Genomic DNA, 21,622 nt, shown 5'->3' with positions numbered 1-21,622 from the left:
ATTGTGGTGCTATCTTTCTATGACTATTATTACTATTACTATCATTTTTATAAAATCCTTACATAGTTAAGAATCTAGAACCAGAAACCCTCAGGAAATTTCCCAGGAGATTTTCTTCTCTGGAAATTCTCTAGGTCTGTCGATCAAGCTATAGATTAACTTCTGTCATTCTCTGAGCTTCCCTCCACCCAAGGGCTATAACACTTCAGTAATCAGATTAAAGGAAGCATCTCTCTTCTTTCTCATTCCCACCAGTTGCCTTCTGATTCTTTACTATAATGTGTGTATTCACTTCCCCAGCCTGAAAACACCTAAGGTAAGCAGCCGTGTTAACAACATTGAAGACTTTGGAGCTCCAAAGGGCTTTCTACATCATTTGTTTCAAAAATCATTAACTCTTTTTAAGGAACTAAAGGCTAAAATCGAGTTGGCTGACCTACACAATGCAAAGAGTTGCCCCTGGGACTCAGTGCTCCTCACTGGAAGGTCACCTCTCTCCTTCATTCCACAGAGTTCCTGCAAATCTTCAGGAACCCTTTACTACAAGAGTACAAGAAGTGTAGAGCATTGATAGTCAGCGTTGGCTGCTGGGTGAGCAGGATCAAGGAATACCTAGAAATCAGTATAACATTGTGTCTGCAATCCAGGGCTTAGCATGGGAGTCTGAGTGGGTTACATGAAGAAGATCTCTTTTCTAGCTGGATGGCCACCACCCGGTCCTCCAGGAACCCACAAAGGATAAGTACAGAAAGTGAATTAACCTCTGCCCCTGAGAGGTGAGACACCTGCCGTGTGCCCTAGACATCAGCAGTCCAGGTTCTGCAGTCTGAAGATTCCACAGTTATAACAGCAACAGCCTCCCCCAGTTCAAAGGCCTTACACTGAGGATCCTACCATAGATTCCCTGGTTCTGGGGCCTCTGGACACGGACTCAGCCATGTTTCTAGCATCCATGGTCTCCAGGGTCAACACAGCCTTCTCAGCTACCAGAATCATTTATCACTTAAGTCAATTCTCTTACTAGTTCCTCCCATTTAACTATCTATACACCGTACTGGTTCTGTCCCTTGGGGGATGCTTGACTAAAATATACAAGTCTAAGGAAATCCCTTTATCCTATGACAAATGAAGGGAGAAAGCAGAGTCTACACTTTCTATAAAGCATTGCTGCTTGGTGTGAAGTGAAGAGAGAAGACCTACTCTGAGTAATTCTCCAGCTCCTCTGAGGTATCATCTACCATGTTACTGTCCTTAGCTTCCCGGGCCATGGCTCTATAGAGAATACTAGCAATGACTGCCTTGACTGTGGCCTCCTCTCCGTGCTGCCAGAAGAACAGGGCCATCTTCTGCCTCTTCATGAGCACAGCCCACACCAGCAGCTCATTGTATGGGTAGACAAAGCCAGCTAGCTCGGGGTCCTCCAACAGGCTATGTATGTCCTTTGACTTCTTCTTTGACTTATGAGAGTCTCCAGGCTTTTCCTATAGCAAAGGAGAACAAAGTCCTGAATATTCCCGTGCATAATATAACACAGCAAGTATCCCAGGGATACTTTTTAAAATTGTTTTTATTAAGCTATACATTTTTCTCCAATCCCCTCCCTTCCTCCCGGGGATACTTTTTAAGATAATGACTGCCTATGCTAGATCCTGGCACTGAAGAAAAAAAGCCAAACAAACAAAAAGCCCAGCTAGCCACCGTGGTGGAACTGTTAGTACAAATTCTCCAGTGAAACTGACGGTGTGCCCACTATGAAAGCTGTCAGCTGGGGCTGTAGCTCTGTGGCAGAGTGGCCAACTGATATGTACAAAACCCTGAGTTCAATTCTTAGAACTATTTTTTAAAAAGCATGCTTTATTGAGCTACAACACAGGACTTAGAAGGCCATGAGGACTAAACTTAAGACAGTCCTGATTCCGTGGTGAGTCCTTATCTGAAGAGCATGTGGAATATCGCTAAGATCCACCACGATTTGCACTTTAATTTATTTTGGTAAGTAAGACTTTTATTTTAAATATTCTCTACTTTTACCTTAACAACTTAATTTGTCATTGTTCCTTTGAAGAGCATCACTAGTGTTGCCTGCATACTTTCAGAAGGGTCACTTTGCTTTGTTATATTCTGGTAACAATGAGCATTATCCCCCCGGCAAACTGACCCTGTGCTCAACTAGCATGCCACTCAAACTCCCTGTGTCCCTTTGTATGGCTTCCTGTCTCTGATTCAGTATCCAGTATAATAGTTAGCACCTTAAGAAATGTGGAACCATCTCTCCGGCACCATTTTATCTACCTCTACCTGCTCCCTCCCTAGTCCAACCAAGTACTCATCATAATGCTTGGAGACTAATAAAGGTTTTAAAATAAGCACTTATAATTTGAAGCATCATAGCAAACACTATTATGTATATGATTAGTATATGATTTCCATGGAAATACTTAGGCAAAAGTTTTCTGCCTCAAAGAAGGGCAGGCTAAAGACCACACATTCATGACCTTTATTATATTGCAAAATTAGAATCCAACTAACTTCAAGAAAGACTTAGTTAGGAAAAAAGAAGATACAAAAGGACCATTTCCCCAAAACTGGGAGCTATAAAGGGGATGGTCCTCATATCCAACCAGGCTTGAGCAAGGAAGTTAAGTGCATAGTGTGAGGCTAATAACTGTGAATGTTTAATACCATGGCATACACAGCCTGCCTGTACAAGTCACCAACTGTACAAGGCAGAAGTGGGAACAAGGAAGAGAGCCTGAGGGGCAAGCCCAGACAATCACTGGGCTGTCAGTACTCCGTGTTGTTGAAGGACAGCTGTGATCGTGGTGACGCTTGTGAATTACACATCTGTTTATGGTATAGGGTGATGATTCTTCATTAGCCCCTCCCTTTCTCCAGTGTCAGAGGAAGGGGCCATCTCAGTCTGCAAAACCAACTTTATGCTCAACTCTACAAACAAAGCAGTGTACCTTGGATTTGTAGGGCTGGGCAGTCCTAAAGAACTGGGAATGTGGGGTGCTTTCTGAAGAGTCACTTCTGCTTCCCAAGGAATGTCTCTGGTGAAAAGGATGCTGGGAAAGGCTCTGAGACAAGCTGCTCACACTCGGCTATATGTTGTTATTTTGTTTTTAAAGAAAAAAAAGGGGAGAGATCAAAAAAAGATTATAGTAGCGAAAACATAATCTTCCAGACAATGATAAAGCTGAACACGTGTCCTCTCAAACACCCAACACTCTGTCTCTGGTCCAGGATTAGTAACTAACATGTCTGGAGATTCCTCACTCAGTAGCCTCCCCGTCTCCTTCTGTGGAGCACTACTATTTCCCGACCTGTTGGAGAGCATACTCCTTTGTCTCCTATTACGCCCCTGAGTTCCTTTCCTATGCGGAACTTCCTTTAAAATCAATTAGCTGCAGAACAAGCTCAAAACAGGCAATAAAACTTTACAGTTTTGGTAAGAGAAAGTTTCCATTCACAAAGAGCTCTAAGGTGAAGGTGAAGTTAGAAAGTTCTGGAAGGTTTCCACTGCATGGGCACTAAATGAAGTGTCTGCTAGGAGGAGCAGGACTCTGCAGAGACTGCTGTGAGCACCTAGGGTACAAACCCCAGGTTTTGGAAAGCTCTACTCTCCTTCAGTTTGTGTGCTATGGGTAAAAAATCAACACAAGAATGATGTCAAGACTTTCCAGTGCCAATGCCCACGTCAGTCTCATCAATACTATAACAGAATTAATAATATCAACATGGTGACAATCACAAGGAATAACAATTAAGTCACTAAAAGTTTGCTCTTTAATGAAGACATGGAGGGTTTTGGGTATTCTCACAAGTTTGTGAATAGGACATTAATATGCCATTTCAAAGATGGGAAAATGGAAACAAAGACAAATCATGGTTTGTTTCTTTGGGTTTTGTTTGTTTATTTGTTTTTCAAGACAGGGTTTCTCTGTATAACCACCCTAGGTGTCCTGGAACTAGCTCTTGTATACCAATCTGGCCTCGAACTCACAGAGATCCACCTGCCTCTGCCTCCCCAGGGCTGGGATTAAAGGCGTGTGCCACCATCACCCAGCTTGAACAGATTACATTTTGTAAAGAGACAAATAGGATTTGATGTCAAGCCACTCTGACTCCACACTACATCGGTGTTAGCACTGTGGTCTGACTGCGGTCTGCTCTGAAACACCGTCACCTACACTCAGGACAAAGCCACTGGTGAAATGGATGTCTCATATGAACGGCCTGTTTCCAGAACGAGCAGGAATGGAGCCTCCTACTAAAGAGCAACCCAGCTGCACCAAGGCCACACAGCAGTCCTGTCCTTGCTGCCACTCAGTAGTGTCGTTCCTTTCAAAGGCAGGAGCTGATCCTGAGTGTCTTTTGGCCTCAGAAACCTCATTAGAGATTCTTTCCTAGGTGAGATATGGTTTCCCATATTTTGTATGCTTTTGTGGGGGTTGTTTGGTTCATTTCCTAAATTTAAGATGGGCTAGCACTTCTCCCAAATTCTTTCTAAAGGTCCCAAGCAGCTGGACAGCCTGCATCTTTATGGATTCTCCTCCCAAGCCGCATCCCAATCTCGTCCCTGTCCTCCCACGACAAAGGTCTCGGTGCCGCTGCAGAACCCCACCCTGAGTTCTGAGCACCGCCCTTCTCTGTTTTCATTCCTCTCTATACGTCAGTGTCCGGTGCTCCTTGTCCGGTGTTTGTATCTCTGCAAAGAACTAGGCTCCTCTGACTACTGACCTGTGATGGCAGCTCTCCCTTTATCATCTTGGTCTTCCAAAACTGTGACAGAAAATACACTCTCGTCTGCAAAACCTTTCCCTTTTGTAAGTTCACACTCTTTTTTTAATCCTCCAATATAATCCTTACACGCTTAGCCCAATATGCAGTCTCCGTACTATAGAGGCCATTGTTAGTCTATAGACACAAATCTATTAAGAGTGTGACCTTTGATCGCTTTGTTTTCAAAAGGAAGAAAAGAAATAGCAGCTGCTCTCAAACCAGATTCACCACACACAGCTTCCATGTCAATACAGCACAGCATCCCGCTTCGTATTGTGGGTAATTCACCCATCAATCTGTTTCCTCTAAAAGGTTTCTTTGTATTCATCTCATGCCAGCTCACAAACCCTTTTGCAGAGCACTCTACAGACAGCAGGTGACATGTGCCCTCAGATGGGAGGGCCATCACAGAAGCCTCTGGGACTCCTTCAGCCATTTTCCTAAAACCACACTTTGCAATTCCCCTTCCACACGCTGGGGTACTTTTCAATGATTTTACCTTGTTTTTTCTGTAGAGGTTGTTGTAGAGAACTCGAAAGCTTTTCCTAGTGTAACTGCTTCGGTAGGCTCCACCGATGAGGTACTCTATTACCAGCCCAATATCGACGAGCGTTATTCTGTAGCTCGAGAGAAGGGTGTGCTACAACCAAGAACAAGGATTCACAGCGTTTTTTTCTCCTCTATCCCTTTATCCGGGCTCTCAGAAGGCAACACATTTAATTTATCCATCACTTTCTCTTCGGCATACTGTGACAAAGTTTCAGGAAAGAATTCAGGCCAGTCCTTTTGCTGCAGCTCACGTCAATGTAACTTAAATTTATATCAGCACGGACAATTTTGCTTACTGTAAGTTTGCCAAGTAAATATCCCTCTTTCTTCTGACTCTCCAACTAAGTCAACAGAAGCAGAAAGTCCACACACTATCCAACGAGATACCAAGCTCAAAAAGTGAGAGAGTTCTTAAAGTGTACAGTAGGTAGCTTTTCACCACAGTGGCAAATCTTTACATTTGCAAGTTGCATGTTATTCAGCATTCAATGAGAACACTGAGAAAAACACAAGCAAGGATGTTGGACCATCCTAACTCCCTGCAACAGGGCTCGGACACACAGAGGTATTGTCTGCATCCCTAAGCTGACACCAGTGCTCAAAACAAAGATAACAGAAAATATCAGAAATCACACACTAGACATTCTCAAAAGCCCGTGTGGCTACTGTTCTCATTGGCTGTGTGATAGATATAATCTATTGGGGTGCTGGCCCATGGCTTATGTTTTTTCATTTATTTTGGTTGTTTCTTTTGAGACAGAGTCTAATATGTAGCCCACACTGCCCTTAAAACCTGGATCCTCATGCCTCAACCTCCTGAGTGTGAGAATTATAAGCACGAACCCCCAGATCTGGCCTGTTTGTTTTGTTTTTGTTTATTTGTGATGACAACCGGACTCAGTGCCACTGAACCGCTTCTTTGGATACGTTTCTCATTACTAATGTCACTTAGTTGATGGAATGAACTAAAAAAAGAAACAGTGGGAAACCCTAAAAGAGTAAAATTTGGTGATTAAAGAGTAAGTTAGTTTTCAACAAAATCCAAACCCACATTTTATAAATTTTCATTCAGCTATCTCAGATCTAAGGTAATTAGGCAAAGAGTATTTTCTACTTTCCTACTTAAGTTACCTGTTTGACATCTTGGACAAGATGACGCAAAAACATATTAGTTGGTCCTTGTTTCTGTGATTAAAAAAGAATAAAAAGAAGAATTTCATTAGACTGTCGTGCTGGAGGAGCTTTGTTTCAGAACTGCAGAGGTATTTCAAGCTATATGGGCAACCCAGAACACTGAAAACCTTCCTCGACATCTTTGGTAATGAAACTTAAGCTACTTCAGCCTAAAGAGGAAATAACCCAAGAGAAGCCATGCTTATTCCAAGTAATTTTCAAAGCATGTATATAGAGAGAGATAGTAAGGGCGTTAGTTTTGTGTGGTAAGAAGTAAAATCTTGAGCGTTTATGACCATCCTTTACTGTATACAAACCCTATCAGATAATCACATCTCTCTGTACACAAGTGCATTCTATTGGTACTTTGTTGAACCCTTACGATGTTCAGTTTCCTGAAGGATTCAAGGGAACCTTCACAGTAATAGAAAATGAAGAGCAGTGGCCAACAGTGTGAAGATGTGCATGCTGAGAAGAAGCTGAAAGTAGTGCAAATTCTAGAAAGAGATCTCTGCTAGGTACCTGGAGCAATGAAGAAGGGAGGAAGGTCCTAACAGGAGCAGGAGAGACAATACAGGAAGGTGCCTGGCACAAGCAATGGACATTTTCCCAATGGAAAAGCAGGTTTCAAGGGTCATCAGCCTTGGATTCAAGTGCCTTTACCCAGTAAGCCACCTCACTGGCCCATGAGCAGCATACTAATAGTGACTTTAGGTCAAGATACTCCAAATAATTGAACAAAAAGCAATTTGTTCTTATTCACACTGTAGTCTCTGTCTTGAGATAAAATGATTCCATGGTAAGGGTGTGACTTAAGTTAGGCAGTAAGTCTGCATTCTAAAAACTATGTTGGGACATGAGCACTCAAGGAGAGAGACAAGCCCTAGGATACCTAGTACACAAATCTTGAGCAAGATGCCACAAAGTGTTCCATACTCACTGTATTATAAAGATCTTCCAGTCGGGGGATGGTGAGGAAACGGTGGAGGTTCACTCCATTCTCTATCAAGAGTTTCACAAAATCCACCCGATCCATCACTAAGGCATCTAACATTGCTTGTTCTAGAACGCCGGGCTTCAGGAGGTACAAATAAGAAAAAAGTATGAAGACATTTGACATAAGAGAAATAAGAATCACAGATAACACTACATAGATGCCATCATTATAAAATACAATCTTCCTAAGAAAGCAGGGACCAACTGAAGACATAGGTAAGAATGGTTCACGCTCTTGTGTGAGAAAACTAAACCCTGTACCAACCTCAAAACTCCCACAAGCCGATGGCAAGTCTTAAATGTAATTCTAATGAAATTCCAAGAGTTTCTGGTTTTATTTTTAATTTGAAGGTGGAGAGAAATGTTTACTCATTCATTTGGCTGATAATTTTTTTTAGTTTTGATTTTAGTTTTCTTTTTGCTACCATAATTCTTCCATTTAAACCTTATCTGCATTAGGGGTAAAAGTAGCATATTGAATATATTCATCTAATTTTCCCTACCAAAAGTTCACCAAAACTACATTAGAGGAACTTGTTTAACCAAATCAATTCATAAGTATGAAGGCGTGACAGGGGATGAGGACAGCAGTGTGAAATGTGAAACACAGTTGGTCACGTGGTACTTGGCTCAACAGTCCACTCAAAGCCAAACAACTGAACTGAGAAGAACCAAGGATCCCTCAGATTGATGCCATGTAACTGTGACACCACAGTGAAGTCAATGTATACATGTTGAGTTTAATGTTAGGACTTGGAAGTCATTGTCCCCACTTGACCCTTCACGACGAGCAGTAACGCGTGCACCTCCCAGCTTGGATAGACACTTCTTTGCTGGCATTATCATCAACACAAGAGAAGATACAAATGTGCTGATGCTGAGGAGAGTCTTCCCCCCAAGCAAATGGCATCAGATGACCCTTTGCTAAAGTTCAAACTCACCATGTACAAAATATCTCCCTGTCTGTCCTCCACCCTTGAATAAAAAAATTCAACACAAATGTTTCTAAAAGCTACATGAAACCAAATAATTCAGGAGGAAAGCTCTAAAGGGCTGTTGTTAATAATTTATTATTAATAAGTATTTAATAATTATTATCAATTTATAAAGCATTAATAAATTGATGGATTGTTAATTCTTGATATTATAAATAATTGTGTTATAATTATTTATAAGATCTATTCCAGCTGACACTGAACACAGGGGAAAGACAGTCCATGCAGCAAACAAATGTGCTCATAGGACTTGGTAGACTAACCCTATGCTACCAGTAAAGTGCGGCTGCACTGAGGCTAAGAAGTCGAGAAAACTTACCAAACACAAACATAAGAAAAGCAAGAGAAAAAATTTATCAGCAGCTGAGTAAGTATTCAGGAAACAGAAATCCAAAAAAAAAAAAATGAGCAGAGAAAACATAAGGGATAGAATGGAACTGTGAATAAAGTTTCAAAGTGCGTGAATAACAGATCTGTAGACTAGTGCTGTTTGAATGAGTGTCATATGTCTGAATGCTCTAGCTGATAGAACTGTTTGGGAAGGATTAGGAGGTGTGGCCTTGTCAGAGGAGGTGTGTCACTGGGGCCAGGCTTTGAGGTTTCCAAAGGCTTGCACCATTCCCAGTGTGCCCCTCTGCCTTGTGCTTTGTGGTTCTGACATAAGAGCTTTGAGCTGTTCCTGCCACCAGGCCTTTACTCCACCATCATAAACTCTGACCCTCTGAAAGCATAAGCCCAGTTAAATGTTTTCTTTTAGAAGTTGCCTTGGCCATGATGTTTTATCACAGCAATAGAAAAGTAATTAAAACAAGATCTAGTACACACTATTGTGAAAGCTCAGAACCTTGGAGAAAGAAAATATCTTAAAAGTTCCAGGAAAGAGAAAAAAAATTGGTCACAAAGGACCTAAGGATGAAATTATGTTCATTTTTCAACACCAGTGCTAGGCATTCAAAATCCTGCAGGGGAAAAAAAATGTAGTTTTAGGGCAAGCAAGATAGCTCATTGGGCAAAAGCATTTGCCCTGAAAGCCCAGCAATCTGAGATGGATCCTTAGAACCTACATTAAGTTTTAAGGACAGAAATGACCCCTCAAAGTTGTCCTCTAGTCTTCACTTGCGTGCCATGGCATGTGTTGCCCCTATACCCCAACAACAACAAAATAATAATAATAGTAATAGTAACAAAAACTTAAAAATATTTATAGTCATGAATTAAAATACAGGCATATATTAGGCCTTCTGAAGATTTATCTCACATGTTCTTTCTTAGAAAGTTCCTAATCCATGCCATCATTACAGAAGAGAAAAGCTGGAAAAGGAGTCTTGAGGCACAGGAAACATAGCAGGGGGGCAAGAAGTTCGCTTGCTGTTGAGGGAGAACCAACCCATAATGACAACCAAGCTCTTAAACCAGAAGGAACCTCCGGCTCCACAGAGTAAGCCTTGCAAGACAGAAAGGTCAAGACATTTCTAATTTTTAATGAATTGGAAGATATCCTTGTAATGCAATTTATAAATCTAGAAAGTTACAAGTATCAGAATACTCAAAAATGTCAAATGTAGAAGGCTCATTGCAACAGAAAACTATCATTTTTATAGCCTTGTAACCTCGCTTGATGTTTTTGAACCCATGTGCAAGTGTTAGCTTGAATGAAATGCAACTGAGGTACAGTCACAACTTAAATTCTTAGTACAATATTAATGGTGATTATTACCATTGTAATATTGAATATTGAATATATTTTTCTGCTTTTCACTGATTTCTATTATTGATAGTAGAAAATAGGAACATGAGGCATGGTAACAGTCAAAATGAGGCCAAACCAAAAGAGAGCAGCTGCTCACTTTAGCAAAAGGCTGCCAGCTTTGATTCTGTAATGGGAATGGTCCAAGATTTGGTGATTGTCCATTAGTCATGAGCAGAGTTTCAAACACTATTCTTATGCACAAGCATCCTGGTCTTCTACTTGGTGGATTAAAACGTGTTCAGCTCCACTCAGGGGCTGCTGCGTAAAGGGTCATGTCCTCAGCTTGCATAAACTTCTTGGCCTCATCACAGGGATGAAGGACTTGCAGTGCTTGAGTTGAAGGGAATGCATGCGTTAAGAAACTCAGACCCGCTCCAGCTGGCCGTGGTCAAGTTAAGCCTTCACAGTCTTTAAACAAAACATTTTTCAAATGATCAGCGTGTCTGCATGCAGAGCCAAGTGTGAATCAAGACTGAGCAGCAAAGGGACAGGGGATGTGAAGGCACAGATACCAAGTCCTGTCTCCCACTTCAGTCATCTACCTGGGAAGTGAATGTCCCCAAGCAGAGCCAGGATTTCTAGCTAACGTGTCTGCATAGTACCCCGGACAACTGTGATCATAGTCCACACACCAGAGGTGTGACTGGAGTAGAGGGGATTCACTCTGATGGGATGCTGGCCTCTGAGGGGATCCTCAAGTCTTTCTGAAGACAACTTGTGGATAAGGGTTTTCCTTGGCAATAACTGTTCCCTTCATCTTGGCTTGCCATTTGTAGTTTTTATCTTGGTTTAGTCACAAGGAGCTCCAGTCGCCATCTTAGACTTGTGATCTAGTCTGGCTCTTGACAACCCAGCTGATGACAGAGTGTAAGGAAGGACTACACAGAGGCAGAAGGAAGCACGCATTATGTTTTCACTGGGTTAAAAGGCTAAGGACTCAGAATGTGTTTGTTTTGAGTCTTCTTGTGGTAGTCTCTAATGTTCCACTATAAATACTACATTTTAATATAAAAGTAAGACACTAAGATAATATTTAAGTTATAAATCATAAAAAAACAAAATCTAACTCATTAAAAATAAATTTAAGCTCCTTCCATTCTTTTGATCTTTTGACTTCCTATTTCATCTTCCATGAAGCCAGAGAAATTTTGTTTTTGAGGAGGCAAACCAAGAAAGAGACATGCTTTTGCTTCCCTGGGTGCCTAGTCATCAGAGTGATATCTATCTCCCTCCATTTTTTTCTTTGTCCTTCTTGAACAAACCAATATGCAAAATGCCTTTTTCAAAAAAAAAATCTCATTTTCATTATACCTTCCAGTGTTGTCCATAAATTAAGATATGCTTCTTGGCGATGTCCACTCTGTCCCAAGCCATTGCCAGATTTAATTGTTCCGACACCGATAAGCTTGTGCCTGGGGGGAAGAAAGGAATAATCATATATTCTCTTCAAAAATATCCAGATGAAAAGCACAGTATCCTCTTGAATGCGAAAAGAGGAAGGGAGGAAGAGATGTGAATTTGGTGGGCCACTCACCCTTCAACAAAGCTGTGAGAATTGCCAAATCAAGGTCTTGGTGCTCCTCAGAATCAGCATCAAATATGGTAATCTGCGACAGGGGAAATCGAAAGTCATATGGTTTAGAAACTACCACACACACACACACACACACACATATCTTCAAATGGTAGCAATGAGACAAACACTTCAGCTACTGAAGAAAATAGTCCTGGTTTTGTAATTTAAAAACAGCATGGTGTTATGTGACTTACAGAAGAAAAACTGTTTCAAACAGGGTGACAAAGAATTAGAGGCACTCAGAAAAAATAAACACTAAACATCTCATGCCGTGGAGCTCACTATGCATCGTCCTCAGGGAAAACACCTCATTGTCGACTCTGTGTAAATCGACTCACCCTCCTTTGGAAGGGAAAACTGTGAGAGCCCTCTGCTAACATGAATGTTGAAACTAAGACCTTTGCTTCACAATAAGAAGTGACTCCTCAAATGTTTATCCTGATCTCAGTAAGATGGTGACCATGGAGCCCACGGATGGTCCAATGAGCTGCAGTCTTCATAGTGTAGGTGCCCAGGGCATCCTAGTATGAGACTGACTTTTAAAAAAATAGCATAGAATGTGTCAGATCCATTGTGACAATTTTTAACAAAATATGATGATTTTGTGATTCTTGTTTCTACCATCTCCACATTCATTGGTACTCTTGTGCCCCTGGCACCCTCCCAACAGATTCTTTTCCTCTTTGATCTCCCATGTGTCCTTTGGTCCACCACATACACACACCCCTATCCTTCATCATCTGGTATTACCCTTTTTTTTTTTTGGTCTCCTTTCTAGATTTTTAGATTTTACCCATTTACGTGTGTGTGTGTGTGTGTGTGCATGCTGTGGTCATCTAACACAGCAAACTTAGGTCCACTGGACTCCTGGAGCCACTCTTGCAACCCTTGCAAGTGTTTATGTTTGGTAACTTTTGTGTAATATGTTTTTGTAATTGCTTTGTCCCAGAGAGAATCTGAAATGGAAGGGTAAGAGTGGAGGTGGAGCAGGAATCCAAGTTTACACAACTGAAGGGTCAAGTTTTGCAAAGTTATATCCATCAAAGATTAAAATGGGTATTCCATGCATTTTTTAAATATGTAAAAATAAATATTTTGATTTCTGGAAGGTGGCATTTTTTTAAAGTCATCAGCTCATCATACTTACAGAATCCTTGTGCACCATGCAGTCCATTAGAATTTGGAAAAGGTGCTTAGACTGCCTAAGGCTAAAGTTGAACATGCTCTGAACCAAGCAGATGATCTCTTCTTTCACCTGAGGGCGCAGCATCCTGGCGGAGAAATAAATGGGCATAACTTGAAGAGAAGAGGCCAAGCCAGTAGCACGGATGCTAGTAGGGTACTCCATGTGGGTACCCTACTGAGAAAGATGCCCTCAAGAGAGTTCATGAGCAATAAGCAAATACATGGCAGGGGAAGAGGGGTGCGGAGAGGATGAAGTGTAATGTGAGGAGTATTCATCCACCAGGTCCCCTGGAACAATACATTCTAAGCTGGTCTTCTTGATCTGATAGGGTTCCAGAAGGCAGTGCGTTTTCACAGTCTGGGTATAATATTGTCAGATGGTCTGATCCCCTGAAATGGCAGGCGATTGCTCAGCTGAGACAATAGCAACTCTCCCGGTTACAGGGTGGGGATCTGCTGCACAAATCCAGTCACTGAAAGAAGAATGGCTGTCTCTGCACGTGGCTCATCTGGCCCACGACCATGCACAGAAGGAATAGTCACCATATTTTCAAAATGGAAGAGTCAACAACTCACCCTCCATCCTCCAAGTGTTTGTAGGTGAAGGCCAAGAGGTCGGCGGCTCGGCCCGTGCCCTCACACACCACCACAGGCTCCTTGTTCTTGACAGTCTCCCACACCGAGAGGATGACATTGGGGCCTCCTTCCACCACCAGCCCCACCACGGGCACACCTTGTCTTGAGCCTGTTCAGGTCACAAACAGTACCACACTGTCACAAAGCTGTCCTGTCTAGTGTGGTGTTCTGTTCCTGCTTTCTGCTGATCTGGATGTAGAACTCTCAGCTACATCTCGAGCACCATGTCTGCCTGTGTGCTACCTTACTTCCTGCCATGATGATAATGGACTAAACCTCTGAAACTGTAAGCCAGCCCCAGTTAAATGTTTTCTTTTAGAGGAGTTGCTGATCCTGGTGTCTCTTCACAGCAATAGAAACCCTAAGTAAAACAGGGATCTACATAGGATGACTGCCAAGAGAAGCCCATGCTCACGATCCACTTCCTGAAGTTGATAAGGCCCCAAGATCTTGGCTTCTGGGGGCTGCTTGGGCCTCTGCCCTAAGTACATCCTCGGCAAAGCAAGAAGCAGATTAGTATTAGCTGCCAACTATGAAGAGTCTGGAATCCCCTGGGAGACGGCCCTCTAGGCATGCCTGTGGGAGATTATCTTGATTGCGCTTACTGATATGGGAAGAACCATCTTGAATGTGAACAGGACTATTCTCTGGGAAGAGTGTCCCAGATTGTATAATGAAGAAAAGCAAGTGGGACACTAACATGTGTTCATTTCCTTCTGCCTCCTGATTGTGGATGCGAAAGAACCGATTTCTTCAAGCTGCTGTTGCCTTGACTACCCCAGCATGATGGACCATACTCTTGAACTGAGAGCCAGAACAAGCTCAACCTTCCCGCAGTTGGTGGTGTCAGATAATCTCATCACAGGGGGAGGGGGAATCTAAGGCTGATGGAGGAGAGTTATCTATGTTTCTTTCATTGGTTAATTAATAAAGAAAACTGCCTTGGCCCTTTAAGAACAGAAAATTAGGTAGGTGGAGTAGACAGAACAGAATTGTGGGAACAAGGAAGTAGAGTTGGAGAGACGCTTCAGGCAGTGACCATAGTGAGACTCCATGCTGCTCCTCTCTGAGATGGACGCAGGTTAAGATCTCTCCTGGTAAGCCACACCTCGTGGTGCTACCCAGATTACTAAATATGGGTTAAAGGAAGATGTGAGAATTAGCCAATAAGAGGCTGAAACTATGGGCCAGGCAGTATTTAAAAGAATACAGTTTCCGTGTAATTATTTTGGGTGTAAAGCTAGCCGGGGGCCGGGTGGCGGGACACAGCCCCGCCGCTTCACACTACATAAGGCATTATTGAACACTTTTTTTTTCTAGGTTTCTGCAACAAAAGTTCGAGATAGATGAATCTTTACACTTATGAAGTTTAAAAATTTAGCAAGTGTTAGCTCCATTGCCCAAGCTCACAGACAATAAACACAGAGTTGTCTCTGATCCCACACTTACTGCTGCCTCAAAGGAGTGAGAACAAAAACTAAAGGGACTAACTTCCGCAGTCACCACGCAAAGGGGGCAAAGAACTCGAGCCCCTTGAAAGGTACAGATATCTTATGGAAGACTTGGCTCAGTACAACTCAGGGCCCACTTGGTGATGCCTCAGTAAAAAGCCTCCATCCCTCCAGAAATCAGTAGCCTCCCTGCACCCACCTCTTTCTAGAAGGATTCTCTAGCCAGCCTGACTAGTATGCCTGCTCTACAAGCAACACCAAATGGCCATTTGTTGTCGTTGCTGCTGCTGAGGAGGGAGGACAGATCTTGGCAGTGCTGAGCTGTAACAGAGCCTCACATGTGCTAGACAAGCCCCCTACCACATAACTGCAATGCCAACAGGATTGCCACAGTCTGCTGCATGTACTCTCCAGCCAAAAGGTGATATTCTTACAGCACCAGTGTGAACACGGCACAGCCTTAATGCCTTCCAAACTCTTCTTTCTACAGGTTTTAACCTGTACCCTGAGTGCTGATTTTTAACCCCTTCCCTGCTGAGGGCAGACACATGAAATTTCAGTCTTCCTTGACAATCAAAGCTCAGATGCATATTCCTCTTAAGTTCATCTTTTTATTTCTCCTTAGCCATTTCCATTTACACATGGACACTTTCATCTCGCTCTCTGTCTAGCCCTACACTCTCTTGGATGCCTTGCTAAAGTTTCATTCATGGGGAATTCTCCCCTGACTACCCCCAAAGACTTCTTCCTCTGTCCTATTGTCACCAACAATGCTGAATCAACCAACATCCTGCTTTCTTCTATCTTTTGGCTTATGCATGTTAGTTAGCTGGATGCTCTGGCTACTTGAAGGCATGGAACACCTGAGGTTCACACCGAGTAGATGACAAGGAGGCACCTGGTTCACTAGCAAGCCCCCAGCGCCCCACCCCACGGCCACCAGATGCCGGGCCCCGATGGAACTTACAGCTGTGTATCTTCTGCATGGAGAGATGCTTCTCCAGGTTCTGCCTGAGCTTCACCTCATTTCCATACTTGCCCACTGTCCCGTCGTCACACAGGATGAAGTAAGAGTGCATGGAGTTGAGGGTGGTGAGCTTGCTGAACGGGTTACCACTCACAGGCTGGTACATGCACACTACCTGAGAGACAGCAAGGACGACGGGGCCTCAGAGTCCTTCCACAGGCCTCGCCGACTCTAAGCCCTGTTCGTCTACACCAATGGAGCACCCTTTCTAGATGAAAAGTATTACTGACTATTTAGGACTGTATTTCTCAACAAGCTTATCTTTTTAAAAAAATTTCCCATTTCTTACAGATCAAACAATGCCCTTCATCAATAGGGACCTCACAGGGCATGAAAAAGACAAGCTGAGCAATACCCACACATACCCTACCCAGTTCAGCAGGATAAGCACCCGACCATGGGCTTAGATGGCATGGTAGTCATATTACTAAAATGGTTCTAAAAAGTAATTTCTCACTTTTGGTACTTACCTTGTTTCTGACCATTAAAAATCCGTTCAAGGATGGGCACCAGTCCATAGACTACACCATTATCCAAAAAAAATTATTCTAGTAAACTTTAGAATAACATTTTGATACTATTTTTTCACATATTCCAAATGAAATACAGGGTAACAGACAGCAGTGTGACTTCAGGGTCTTTGTTACATTTATGGACTCTCCCTTAAGCTGCTCTACTTCTTATTTCCAAGTGTAATCTCGGGCTAATTTTAACTCTGGGTAGTTTCTGTCTCATTTTTTTCTCATGTATAAGTAAGGATAATGATCATTCCAGTACCACAGGGTTTTTGTAAGACTTCAAAGAAATAACAGACCTTAGCCTTTAATGATTAACTTTATAATTCCACAACATAATGCAGAGGCCAGAAACCAAAAAGAAAGTCACTGGTAGGTTTACTACATGTTTTGCATTCAATGAAAAAATAGTGCAAAATAAAAACAGGGAGAAATGCTTAATATTGACAATGTTATGGGGTTGAATTATGTAATGCATAAAAATATACACAGATACTAAATTTCATAAACAATCAGAGTGAAGCCAATTAATAAAATCTCATAGACAGACATTGGGGTTCAACCTGAAGGTCAGCGAAGCAAAATAGCCAGCCACTGGCTCTTACCTCAGTTTGAAATGGCAGTCCTGCCTCCAGGAACCTCAAAATGAGACTGAGAGCTATCTCCTCCCTCCTTGTAATCCCCTGTAGTTATGGGATTAAGGGTATGCACACTACTGCCTGGCTTCTATGGCAAGTTAGTGTGGCTGCTGGGATTAAAGGTGCACGTCATTACTGCCTAGTCTGCAGGGCTGGCCAGTGTGGCTGTTTTACTTTTCTGATCCTCAGGCAAACTTTGTAAAATACTAATGAAATGTCACTACATCAGTCACAGGATGAATAGATGAGAACACATCAAACAGCTTAAAATTCATAAACATAAAGCAAAGAAAACCAGCCTACAAATCACAATCCCAGAGAACTTAGACAACAATGAGAACACTAACAGAGACATACATAGATCTAATCTACATGGGAAGTAGAAAAAGACAAGATCTCCTGAGTAAATTGGGAGCATGGGGACCTTGGGGAAGTTTTGAAGGGGGAGGAGAGAAGCAGGGAGTGGAGCAGAGAAAAAGTAGAGCTCAATAAAAATCAATAAAAAAGAGAAAAAAAGAAAAAATGTATAAGCTTTAGACAAAAAGTCATCTTTCACCTTTGAAGAATAATAGGTGAACATTTCAAGGTTTTTAAAACTGACAAATAATGTATCAGGTAGTACCTTGCCCTTTCTGTATTCTCAGGTAGCACAAGATGATACATATGTTTATGAAAATATTTCTCTCTATAGGGTGTTAAGCTACTAAGTGCAAAAAGAAAGCTACAATTAAATGTCAATTGTAACCTACATTGGTTAGTTTTTTGTCAACGTGACACAAGCTAGAATGATCTGAGAAGAGAGAACTTCAATCGCAAATGCCTCCATCAGATTGCCTATATTAATAATTGATGTAGAAGAGCTCAGACAACTGTGTGTTATACCACCCCTGGGCAAATGGTCCTGCGGTGTATAAGAAAGCAAACTGAGCAAGTCAGAAGGAGCAAGCCAGTATGCAGCACTCTTCCATGGTCTCTGCTTTAGTTCCTGTCTGATGAGGAACCGTAACCTGTAAGCCAAATATAGCCTTTCCTCCCTAAGTTGTTTTTAGTCATGATCTTTATCACAGCAATAGAAAACCTAACTAGGACAGAATACTGTTGACAATTAAGTCTAGAACATGACTGCCAAAAATCATAAATTGGTAGATATCACATATTACATAAAAGATATAGCTCCTCTCAAGCCATAAATTTGCACAAAAGAAATCTGAATATGATCATACTTATAGATCAAATTAGCAATTTACAAGAAAGACAAGAAACAAAAAACATGCTAGGCCTGCTTCAATAAGCTATATCTGGAAAATCCAAACTGTCAGAAACTTTTTGAGGCAAATGGTTTAATTTCTTCAACAAATTGGAGGAGCAATTAATTGTAAGTATCAATTATAAGTCATTATAGGGGCATTATAAGTCATATATGGGGCAAAATAAATTATAAGTCAATAAGGAAAATTGAAAATCAAAAAATGTACTGGTCTATCACAATATATGGAACATTGTTGATTACTTAAAAACAAAAGATTTTAAACTATGAAACTATATTGAATTTAGATTTTAAAGACATTAAAGTAGAAGATCCACTCTTCTGGAAGAGGAAGAGAAACATGGTAAGTGGAACAGGACTCCTTACATCTTTCTTCTAATGCATTATATTTTCAACAACAACAAAAACACATGTGCTTTACACATAAGTTTAACAGTCCATTCCTTACCAACAGGCAAAGATAAACAGACATGGGTCTAGAGAGATGGTTCAGATGGCAAAGACCCTATGAAGAGCTGAATTCAGTTCCCAGAATACATGCACATTAAAAAAAAAGGCTAGGGGAAGGGGGGAAAAGTCAAGCATGGTGGTATATGTGTACATGTTTGTATTGATGGCACTAAGGAGATAGAATTGGCAGAACCCTGGGGTTCAGTGACTGACCAGCCTAGCATTGTCAGTGAACTCCAGGCCAGTGAGAGACCATATCTCAAAAGAAAGGCAAAGGAAGATGTCGGGCACCTGAGAAACAATGCCAAGGTTGTGTTCCAACTGCATACAAGTCTACATACATACATGCAAGTACACCTTTCTGCACACACCACACACACACATTTTTACACACACATATTCTAGACACACATACACATATTCTTACACATACGAACACACACATATACTCATATACACACATACACTACACACACACAAAGAATCAACACAGGAATGAATGAAGCAGAGCAGAATATAAGCTAGGAGAAAACAAATAGAAAGCGCCAACTTAACAGTGTGATTTTTAATCTGTGTAAAACACTGCAAAGTTCTATGCATTGCTTTGTATGCAGGATGGACGCACTCAAGAATTTGACAGAGAGAATAGCATGGACCAATTTATAAGAATTACTCTGTTGAATCATTAGCTCATATTTCAAAAACCTGTACTCCACAAAATTGGAAAACATAGAGGAAATGGACAATATTCTGGATAAATACCACTTACCAAAATTAAATCAAGACCAGATAAGCAATTTAAATAGATCTATAACTGCTAAAGAAATAGAAACAGTCATCAAAGGTCTTCCAACCAAAAAAAGCCCAGGACAAGATGGTTTCAGCATAGAATTCTACAAGATTTTCAAAGAACTAATAACAATACTTCTCAAATTGTTCCACACAATAGAAACAGAAGGAACATTGCCAAACTCTTTTTATGAGGCTACAATTAACCTAATACTCAAACTACACAAAGACATTATTAAGAAAGGTAATTACAGACCAATCTCAATCAATGAATGTTGATGCAAAAATATTCAATAAAATATTGGCAAGCCGAATCCAAGAGCACATCAGAAAAATCATCCATCATGATCAAATTGGCTTCATCCCTGAGATGCAGGGACGGTTCAACATAGAAAAATCTGTCAATGTAATCTACAATATAAGCAAACTGAAAAAAAACACATGATCATCTCATTAGAAGCTGAAAAGGCTTTTGACAAAATACAACACCCCTTCATGATAAAGGTCTTGGAGAGAGCAGGGATACAAGGAACATACCTAAACATAATAAAGGCAATATACATCAAGTCAACAGCCAACATCAAACTAAATGGCTCCAATTTGCAAAGTGATCCCACTGAAATCAGGAACAAGACAAGGTTGTCCACTCTCTATATATCTATTCAATATAGTTCTTGAGGATCTAACTAGAGCAATAAGACACCAAATTGGAAAAAGAAAGTCAAACTCTCACTATTTGCTAATGATAGGATGTTTACATAAACCACCCAAAAATTCTACCAAGAAACTTCTATAACTCATAAACACTTTCAGTAATGTAGCAGGATATAAGAATAACTCAAAAAAATCAGTAGCCCTCCTGTACACAGATGATAAATGGGTTGAAGCATCACCCTTCACAATAGCCACAAATGGCATAAAATATCTTGGAGTAACTCTAACCAAACAAGTGGAAGACTTGTATGACAAAAATTTTAAGTCTCTGAAGAAAGACATTGATGAAGACACCAGAAAATGGAAAGATCTCCCATGCTCTTGGGTAGGTGGAATTAACACAGTAAAAATGGCAATCTTACCAAAAGCAATTTACAGATTCAATGCAATGCCCAGCAAAATTTTTCACAGTCCTCAAAAGAACAATACTCAATTTCATATGAAAAAGTAAAAAACCCAGGATAGCCAAAACAATCCTGTACAATAAAGAAATTTCTGGAGGCCTCACAATCCTTGACTTCAAACTCTACAACAGAGCTACAATACTGAAAACAGTTTAATATTGGCAAAAAAAAAAAAAAGACAGGAGGACCAATGAAATTGAATTGAAGACCCAGATATCAATCCACACACCTGATTTTTGACAAAGAAACAAAAAAAAAATCAAATGGAAAAAAGAAATCATATTCAACAAATGGTGCTAGCATAACTGGATATCAACATGTAGAAGAACAAAAGTAGATCTGTATCTAACGCCATGCACAAAACTCAAGTCCAAATGGATCAAAGACCTCAACATAAAGTCAACCACACTAAACCTCATAGAAGACCAAGTGGGAAGTACATTTGAATGCATTGTGACAGGAGATCACTACCTAAATATAATACAGTAGCACAGATGCTGAGAGAAACAATAAATGGGACCTCCTGAAAAGCTTCTGTAAAGCAAAGAACATGATCAACAAGACAAAACGGCAGCATACAGAATGGGAAAAGATCTTCACCAATCTCACATCAGAGGGCTGATCTCCAAAATATATGAAGAACTCAAGAAACCAGTAATCAAAAGAACAAATAACCCAATTTAAAAAATGGGGTGCAGACATAATCAGAGAACTCTCAACAG

The 21,622-nt window shown here is 41.1% G+C and overlaps 1 protein-coding gene across 1 annotated transcript in view; it reads right to left on the bottom strand.

The window, feature by feature from the left end:
• Window positions 1-21,622, bottom strand: part of Trpm6 (transient receptor potential cation channel subfamily M member 6) — a 112,802-nt gene that overhangs the window by 78,064 nt on the left and 13,116 nt on the right. The window contains exons 7-16 of the mRNA XM_042054454.1: window positions 16,064-16,238; window positions 13,586-13,754; window positions 12,972-13,095; window positions 11,783-11,855; window positions 11,560-11,660; window positions 7,448-7,582; window positions 6,466-6,519; window positions 5,285-5,425; window positions 2,967-3,104; window positions 1,201-1,481 (exon numbers count right to left, since the gene is read on the bottom strand). Of these exons, the coding sequence (XP_041910388.1) occupies window positions 1,201-1,481; window positions 2,967-3,104; window positions 5,285-5,425; window positions 6,466-6,519; window positions 7,448-7,582; window positions 11,560-11,660; window positions 11,783-11,855; window positions 12,972-13,095; window positions 13,586-13,754; window positions 16,064-16,238 (1,391 nt within the window). The remainder of the gene's footprint in view (window positions 1-1,200; window positions 1,482-2,966; window positions 3,105-5,284; window positions 5,426-6,465; window positions 6,520-7,447; window positions 7,583-11,559; window positions 11,661-11,782; window positions 11,856-12,971; window positions 13,096-13,585; window positions 13,755-16,063; window positions 16,239-21,622) is intronic.

Source organism: Arvicola amphibius, chromosome 1 (genome assembly GCF_903992535.2).
Source record: "Arvicola amphibius chromosome 1, mArvAmp1.2, whole genome shotgun sequence".
Lineage (NCBI taxonomy): Eukaryota > Metazoa > Chordata > Mammalia > Rodentia > Cricetidae > Arvicola > Arvicola amphibius.
The sequence above is the reverse complement of the archived record's forward strand: the minus strand, read 5'-3'. Positions and strand labels throughout refer to the sequence as shown.